At 36.8% G+C, this 9,589-nt stretch overlaps 2 protein-coding genes across 2 annotated transcripts; both read left to right on the top strand.

Annotated features, from left to right (window-relative positions):
- Positions 1-3,982: 3,982 nt before the first annotated feature.
- Positions 3,983-4,900, top strand: LOC127796216 (photosystem II core complex proteins psbY, chloroplastic). Its single transcript, XM_052328245.1, has one exon. The coding sequence runs from the start codon at positions 4,169-4,171 to the stop codon at positions 4,766-4,768; it is 600 nt and encodes a 199-aa protein (XP_052184205.1). The 5' UTR covers positions 3,983-4,168; the 3' UTR covers positions 4,769-4,900.
- Positions 4,901-7,900: 3,000 nt separating this feature from the next.
- LOC127797676 (uncharacterized) lies at positions 7,901-8,885 on the top strand. Its single transcript, XM_052330777.1, has one exon. It carries the CDS (start codon positions 8,059-8,061, stop codon positions 8,803-8,805), a length of 747 nt encoding a protein of 248 aa, XP_052186737.1. The 5' UTR covers positions 7,901-8,058; the 3' UTR covers positions 8,806-8,885.
- The last annotated feature ends 704 nt before the right edge of the window (positions 8,886-9,589 follow it).

Genomic DNA, 9,589 nt, shown 5'->3' on the forward strand with positions numbered 1-9,589 from the left:
ACGCAGAGATGAACATCCTCTGTAAAAATTCTAATTCTGGGGGACTGAAGATTACTCCACACTCTTATATAAATAAACAGACTCTCATTCTAGAAAAATGAACATTTTTGACACTTGTGTGAATACAAGTCTCGAGCTTTCAACATCTTTACTGTTTGACTTAAGCGTTGTAGTATTTGCATGAAAATCTCTTCGCGCATTCTGATTGTTTTTTAATTTCCTTACATATTTGGATGACTTGACAATGACATTTCCATCTCATAAATTCATTGTTGTGCTCGAACGACAAAAAAAAAAATTAATAGATATATTCAACATTCGATACCTACGCATATATTGTCTTTTAACTTAATATTGTATGCATGAGAATTGCTACAAATATCGTTAGATACTAGCATTCAATCAGAGCCAGCTCAACTAACTTGGAGGCCTTAGACGAAAATGTTTGTCATGGTCTTTTCAAGAGTATTAATTTTTTTTTATAAAAAAAATAAATAATACACTTTTACGAAAAAATTCTATCATTTCATTAAATTAAAGAAGAAAGAAAAGTAAAGTTCAATCAACTACAAAATACGATAATCTCTTAACAATAGTGGATTTTTAATTAAAATATAATATCTGAGAGATCAAAAGAAACTAAACAATTTATTACAATAAACAAATAAATAGTAAAAATTGAGAAGACAAAATTGGGAACAATGAAATTTTTTTTAGAGTTGCAATTGAAAGATTTATAGTCAAAAATAAATTTACAATCTAAAAATTTATGAGATATTTAAGAAGAAACGATAAAAATTAGAAAGAGAAAATTGAGAATAATAGAAAGAGAGAACGTAAAAATTAGGAAGAGAAAATAAGGAAAATAAAACATTATAAAATGATTGTTGGGTTGGATGTCCGTAAAAACTTGGACTGAAAATTTGATTTTATTTTGACCTCAATTTTTTTAATAAAATATTTATTATTAAAAAAATAAAAATATATATATAAATTAAAAAAATTTAGGACCTTTGTAAACACGGGACCTTAAGTGATGATAACTTTATGCTCGAGTCGGCTCTACATTCAAAGAAATGCAGTGTAAACGAAAAAAAGCATAGTTTAATATAAATAGGTGAGGTGCAACTAAAAAAGACATAATACACTTGAAATAAATAACAATACCCTATGAGTAACCTAAAATGATTGAGTCGCACACTCTCGTGTCGTGATGAGCATCCAAGGCGGATGGGGTGTCTCAAATAATAGAGTACACTGTGAAATTATTTAATTATTATTCAGGGCAAGAGGACAATGGGATCATCGTAAGGGCCACTTAGTATCCTTTCATGGGTATCCTAAATACTGTGTACCCGTGCTTAGGGACATCCTATATTTCTGTGAAACCCTGGCTGATAGTTTATTGGGAAAAATGTGTGGATCCATGCCTTAATTTATTTTGTACCTGCAGGCTGCTGCAAAATAAGTACGCAAGAACAAATCAGGGGAGACACACATATTCTGTATTTTTTTTTTCTTTTTTTTTTAACGTATTATCACGAGCATCCATGTTGTTTGGTCCCGTGATATCAGTAAAAAATGTAAATCAGATGACTCAGCAACCAGTTCGATCCCTAACATTTCACAACAAACGTGAGGGCAACAAGCGATTTCTAATTTTTAGAATCGTTCTAGCCGCTGAACTTCTCTCCTGAACAAGAGTCGAACATGAAACTTGGGGGTCTAAAAAATAATGCCCGAGAGTGTCCTTCCTTTACCAACGGAACTAGGCACTGAGGGCATGAGATCTTGTGTATTCTCTTAATCATAATATGCTGCGTTACAAGCAACAATATTATTCTAACTTCTAAGAAACCTACCCTAGCTATATTATATATACAGTATACAATTTTCTTATATATCATGCATATAGCGCCATTCTAATTAAGGTTGCATGAAAATAAAAATAAAAAATAGATATAATATAAAACTAAAATAGGAAACGTTATTTTTTTCAAAAAAACTTAGAAATAGAAATGCGGATAAACTCGTAAATAAAAAATATATAGATCTTTTGTAGTAAATATAATTTTTACTATAAAAAAATAATTATTCAATTAAACATAAATATAAATTTCATCATCAATTCAAATAAATATAAGCACAAATTCTATATATATATATATATATACATACAAATAAGAAGATGAATAGTTTCCATTTGCTGGGTCATCGATCAAAGAGCTCAAATTTGTAGTCATCGGTCGAAAATCAATGGAAGGACGATGGTGGCTTATAAAACGATGGAACATGGGAAGATTAAGAAAACAAAAAGATAACGACAACAAATTGAACAACAGAATGGTAGAAGATTGAGATGATATAGAAGGAAAATGGTGGTGAACTGGAACGATAGTACAAGGAAAAGTCAAGAAAGTGGAAAGACAATGGCAGTGGCGACAGAGCATTCAAGTTTTTACAAAATGAAGAAAAAAGAATAGTCTTATGACTAAAGTTCTTAGTTAGAGACGGATTTTCTTCCCTCTCTAATATGGTTGCATGATAACAAACACGTTTTTAATTAGAGACAAAATTTCTTCCACCTTCTCTAATATGGTTGCGGGATAACAAACACGTTTTTAATTAGAGACAAAATTTCTTCCACCTTTAACATAATCGCCTAAACAAGAAACACATTTTTAATATTTTTTTAATATTACAAAATGGCTTCAAAATATTTTTAAAATTATAAAAATGATTTGAAATTTTTTTTAAAATATCGAAACGGCACACTTTCTATGTTTATTGCAATGGAGGGACTATCAGCTAGGCAACTAATTAACTAATCAATCATAACATGATGGGAATGCGTAAACCAGAGCAAGGTCAAGGTGGAAAAAATGGCTAATCCTTCATTAAAATTGAATTAAGAAATTAAGGTTGGCCAGATCATTGACACACTAACTCAAGAGGAAAAAGCAGTAATTAATTGATTAAACATATATAGTGCGATTAAATTACTTATGCAGATGGAGGGCAGCTAAATTATATTAGTGGCTGGCTACGGTCCATCTTTAATTCTACGTAATCACACGTGTTTGTGAGTGCTTAATTAATTAATAAACAAAGTATAAGAGGCCGTTAAGTGTATATTATTGGACTTTGATATGAGAGAGAGAGAGAGAGAGAGAGTTACTTGCGGCATTGGTCATGAGGTTACTTATTAATTTGCTCTGAAAGAAAGACGAGCATCTTCATTCTTCACATATATACGCCAACTCCAAGGCTTCTGGGCTTGCACCAATTCTACTTAATGAACCCTCTTCTTGTTGACTTCAATATTTTTATGTAAAAACTAGAGCCGATAAGGTATTGGGTCTTATCACATCAGTTAGAAAGACGTTAGCAAGGCATCTGCTTGCTTAATTAGAAGGGTTCCATGTCAAGCTGGCTTCATAATATATGCAAACTATTTGCTTACTCAGAAAAAAGAAAAAATAAAGTCTCATTATGGAAGTCCAATCTCACCATTGATTCTGCTGAATGTATGAAGAACGTTCACATTCTAAAGTATTTTGAATTTTTTATATGCAACTAATTGAGGCTGTTACAATTGAAGTTAACGAAAATTTTAAAAATTTCATAATCAAGATATAAGCTAACTAGTGCCCACCAAAAAAGTGGACAGATTTGCAGGGGAAGTACTGAACGGGCCCCAATAAGCTTAATTACTAGTTGATCTGATCGATGATGGGGACACATTAACATTAGGCCCAGATCAAAAATTCTTGATGACATATATACATGTCTGACAAGTGATTAGAGCCCAAATCCTCCATAAGATGGGCTTTGTGTTGCTGACCATAGATAATGTAAGATTTGATCTGAGGAAGAAAAATGAGTGCTCAAGGAAGTGATAAGAAAGGGATGGTAGGGACTGGAACATGAGGTCCATATCTCACCAAACTATGCTCAGTGGATAAGAGAACAATCCACACATCACAATTCTATTGGATCCCATATTTGCCTCCTTAGCAGAGCTGCTCACTTCATCATCTTCCTTCACACCCATTATTCATTAGTCTCTCTTCTTCCTCCAAGTAATCCCAAACAAGAAGAAAAAACCACAAGAAGTTGCTTGCTGCTTGCTTCACTGCAAAAATCCGGTCCGATCAGATCCAATCCAATGGCAGCAACCATAGCAACGACAATGGCCATGCTCAATGCCAAGTGCTTCTCCAATTCCAAACCTCTCAAGCCAACCCCCAAACCCGCCGCTACTCTTCTCTCCCTCCCCAGCCTCCCAAAAGCCCCATCCTCCTCATCCAAATCATTGAACCATGACAATCCGACCCTTTCAGCTGCACTTGCTGGAGCCATCTTCACAACACTCAGCTCATCTGATCCGGCCATGGCGTCCCAGCAGATCGCCCAGATAGCAGAGGGGGATAACCGGGGCCTCGCGCTCTTGCTGCCGCTCATCCCAGCAATTGCCTGGGTGCTGTTCAACATCCTGCGCCCGGCACTGAACCAGATCGACAGAATGAGGAGCACCAAAGGTGTAATCATTGGGCTTGGACTCGGGGGGCTGGCCGCTTCACAGTTCATTGCAACTACTCCCCATGCATCGGCTGCCGCAGGTGCTAGTGAAATCGCTATGGTAGCTGATGCTGCAAGTGACAATAGGGGCCAGCTTCTGCTCTTTGTCATTGCACCAGCTGTTCTTTGGGTGCTGTATAATATCCTGCAGCCTGCTTTGAACCAGATCAACAGGATGAGGTCTTAGTGATGATATATAGATTTTGCCATGCTTGGAGAATTATCAATCTAATTTGTACTTGCACCTTTCTTTAATGAAACCTTTTGTTGTACAATGCTTGGAGAATATGTCTATATTGTTGAAATTTTTTTGAGCTTATATCCTTTGGCATCCTTGGCTTGGATTTATTTTCACTTTTTCTGTCTTTGGAATGGAAAATTAAGATTCAGAGTTGGGTTTTATTATATTTACACAGTACTGTCTGCAAATCCCCGCTCGACAAGCCAATTTCAATTTCTAAACAGCTTATTAGTTATCAATGTCTTTCTATTTCAATGAAAATTTTTGGATTTCCAATTTTAATGTTTATGCAGCCAACAATCACTGTTGATTATACAGAGTTTCTTGCTTAACTAGCAATTTTTTATCTTGGGATTGAACATAAGCCCTCATCAAAACTCAAGACACAAACAGATGATTATTCCCTAGCTATTAACTTGTAGAATTGTATCATTAAAGTAATTCAAAAGGGACTACAGCTTCAACTGGCATGCTTGCTCAGAAGTGTCCTGATCTACATTCAAAAAGACATCATGGGTTGTTCCTGAACGTCCATATTCACTTTAAGGAGACCTTCCTTTTGGGGGAGGAGTTCAACCAGAATGGTTTATAGCTTGGTTACTGTTCTTGGTAGTTTCCTCTGCCTTGTTCGCTGATCTTCGCTTATGCTCTTGCTACACTTTAGTGGATTTCCCATCTACATTAATGATTTTGCATACTCATTTAGATAGGACTTGCTTTGCTTGGGAGCTAGGTTAAGGCTAGCTAGATATACAAAATCATGACAAATTAACAAATGAAAGTTCCTAGCTTGCGTGTGTTTATGCATTGTGATGTGGGTCTAGCAGCCTGGTTTTCAAACATTCCCTCAACCCCCCAAAACCTGAACCTTCCATGATCACACCATCCAGCTAGCTAGCCTCACTTTCACACTAGATGTGGTGCAAAAGGAATAATAAGGTAAACGAAGATTAAAGATGCCCCCCTGCTCAATGAAATTACAATGCCTGGCAAGGAGCACGTATATATTAGTGCATCATCAGGTAGTAATGAGGAAGTGACTAGTGAGAGCAAGTTAAAAGAAACTGCAATCAATCAGTTAACTATTCTGAGTTGCTGGAAGTAGACTTCCTGAAAATCAACCTAGATATGCTTCTTTCTTCAACGGCCAGGCTTATGGAGGAGGGATCATATTCAGAAACAGGAAAGGCATTTCTCCTTTGGCAAAAACATGCATTTTGCGATCTTATCCTTACTATTAAACAGATCCCAAGTCCTATTTGAGTTGGAACTAAGACCCTTAATATTAAACAGATCCAAGTCCTAATTGAATCGGAACTAATAGATCCTTATTCGAACTATTTACTATATCTGTAATCGGATCTAAAACTAGGTCCAGGTCATTGAATATATATTTTAGGACCAAACACTCTTCAATGGATCGGAATCAGACTCCCTTGTTCCCAGGAGCTGAACTGGGCAATTCAAGGGAGGACCCTCCCTTGTCAAGAACAAGGAGTGGTTCCTAAATCCTAATTCATACATATATATATATATATATAGCAGCTCGCACAGCCTGGGAAAGAGCTTCAAACATTGTTTCAACTCTGCACCAAAGCAATACCAATATATAATTGCCCTACAATTATAATTGTGTGCGCCAGACACTTGTCCTTGTCATGGGGTTCCTTTTGATGGCTCCGGAGATGATATCCAGATCCTTTCTTAGCGTAAAGGTTTCCATCTGGGACCTTAGTTTGCCCTTTGGGTTTCCTCTGTGATGAAGCTTTACTTGGAAAAAGGGGGAAAAAAATGTCCATTCAGCCAGCATGGAACCATTGAAGTTGTAGTTTAAGGGGTACGTGATAGTGCCAGCTAGCTAGCGAGCCCAAAATCTTAATTCGAGTCTTGTAAATTTTAATTATTCTTCTAGTACAAGTCTTGAATGATATACTAATCTTACTTATAAAAAATATTTTTTTTTCTCATTTATTAACCAATTTAATTATTTGACTGTTGTGGCATCTTCTTCCTTTATTCTGTGAAGTGTGGCACTTGGTTTTCCAAATCATCAAGGTTTTGACTCCTGGAAATTCTTGGGCTCACAATACTGTTTCAATATATTATTATACTGAAACAGTGCAGATGTGATGTTGAAATTCAAATTAATGGATGTGATCAATGGCACTGGGCAGCATTATGATTGTCCAAATTAAAGTGGCTTTAGGTTAGACAAATTCCCATTACACAAATTAACTGATGATAAGAAAGGGATCGGCTAAATCATACAGCTAGCCAGCCATGATTTTATCCCTCCAATAAGCATTCGACTTTGGAAAATGAAGTTTTGTCCCCACAAACAAATCACTTGAAGCCAATAAAGGGAGCTCCAAACATTGTGCCCACCTCTCTATTCTAAATTAGTATATATTCTAATTTTACCTTTAATTAATATATTGCTTAAAGCTTTATCTATGGGACCCCCCTTTTTCATCCGATCCGATAATTAAGGCAAGTTTACAGAAAACGATGATATTAATCAGGATCTATATCAATATAAGACTCTTTCTAATTAATTTCTCATTTCTAAATTTGAGGGCTTTTAAAAATTGGATGAAGGAGTAAAATAGGCCTGAAGCAATGTTGTTATGTGTATCTATATATCTATAGATAGATAGATAGATAGATATGCACTACCCAATAAGTTCATAAGATGAAGTACAAAAACTCTCCTTTTCTTTTCTCTCTTTGGGCAATCAAAAGCAATATTAACTAAAACTTCCCAATATATACTCTCAATTAAGCAGAACCGTACATTTCATTTTCACCCACGAATATTGTCATTATTAAGATATGAATAATTGCAAAGTTCGCACAATTTGGAGCACTTTCGAAAGGAAGATATAGACACTTGTGAAAATGTCAACTAAACAACTGCCCAATATGAAAGCAAAGAGCGGCCATCGGGCAATATAATAGATAGCCCACTTTTGTTGTTGCTATCAACTATTATCCATATGTACATTACCATGATGAGTATATACATACATGTACATGTACATATACATATATAAAACAACCGCCCCACTATTTATCAACCAACTCTTTATCGATGGCTTCTTCTTAATCTCTCTCTCTCTCTCTCTCTCTCTCTCTCTCTCTTCGTATTGAAGCAACAAGAAGAAGTTTCTGGCTGTTTGGATACCCAGAAAACAGAAGAAATTGAAAACTTCTCAAGCCAGCATGCAGTTGCAGCCATGAAAACCATGCAAGCAAGGCCATACGTGCCCAAGATTTTCACTTTATTCCTCCTCCTCTCGGCTTTGTTCTTTCTGTTCTTCTCTCTCCAACCCCACAGCCAATTCTTCACCAAGCCGCCTCCGGGGAACCAACTTTCCGGCGAACCCGACCTCCGGATCCGACCTGGGTACTCCTCCTACCAAGCCTACATCCAGCGCCAGCTCAACAAGACCCTGAACCCGAAACTCCGAAAGGTATGGACCACGCGAGACTGGGAGCGGAAGATCCGAGTCTTCGCCACCTTCTTCGAAGAGTTGAAGCAGAAACAGCTTCTGTTCAATAGCTCAAAGGCGCTGTGCATAGGGGCTCGGGTCGGGCAGGAGGTGGAGGCCTTGAGGAGGGTCGGGGTGTCGGACTCGGTCGGCATTGACCTGGTCCCATACCCGCCCCTTGTGGTAAGGGGAGATTTCCATCACCAGCCGTTCGACGGCGACACTTTCGATTTCGAGTTCTCCAACGTTTTCGACCACGCGCTGTACCCGAAGAAGTTCGTCGGAGAGATAGAACGGACGTTGAAGCCTGGAGGCGTGTGCGTGCTACACGTGGCGCTATCTCGACGGGCGGATAAATTCTCGGCGAATGACCTGTACAGCATCGGACCGTTGAAGGCGCTGTTTCGGCGGTCGGAATTGGTTCACGTCCGGAGGGTGGACGGGTTCGGGTTGGATACAGAAGTTATTTTCCGGAAAAAGAAAAAGATTTAAAGGTCACCACCATTTGTTCATTTAATTTTTTTTTGCCCTTCTTTGTGATTAGCTTTTGACTTTTCTTTTTTTTTTTTTTTTTTTTTGGTGGGGGGAGGGGGGGGGGGGGTTGGGGTTGTTGGGATGGGCATTGATTGAATACTTTTATTCAAAATGTTATTAAATCACATTGATGAATTGGACAAGAAAATTCAGATTCTACTTCCAATTTTCTACGTTACTTCCTTTTATTCGTATAAATAATATTAATATATTGAAAATAAAAAGAATTATGTTTTCACCATCTTCATTTCCTTCTCTTCAAATTCAATCTATCAACAAGTTATGAAGCAAAAAGAATTATGTAATTTTTTCTATTTATTGAAAAAAAAAATCATCAATGCAACCCAAAAAAAACACTGGCTCTCTCCATCTGGCTAGGTGAAAATGAGGCATCATTAATCCATCTAATATATATATATATATAAACTCTTAGTTCTAATGGGCCAAGAATGTAGAATTAGTGAATATGGAAACGCGTTTGAGATGACGTTTGGGTAGTTTCTAACCATTTCACATTTTAAAGATAGCGAAGACGACTCAAAACGTTTTTTGATTCGTTTTTATAAATTGTAAAATGTATCGGGTTTGTCTCGCAATTTACTCAAATTAGATAGAAATATGTTTTTGCCAACAACTGTCCATGTCACAAATATCTCAAAGCAGGGTGAAGCCCCATGTTTTCTTTTTTTTTACTTTTTCCTTTGTTTCACATTGTTTCTCCAAATCCTCTCACTCACACATC

The sequence above is a fragment of the Diospyros lotus genome, chromosome 3 (genome assembly GCF_014633365.1).
Source record: "Diospyros lotus cultivar Yz01 chromosome 3, ASM1463336v1, whole genome shotgun sequence".
In the NCBI taxonomy this organism is placed as follows: Eukaryota; Viridiplantae; Streptophyta; class Magnoliopsida; order Ericales; family Ebenaceae; genus Diospyros; species Diospyros lotus.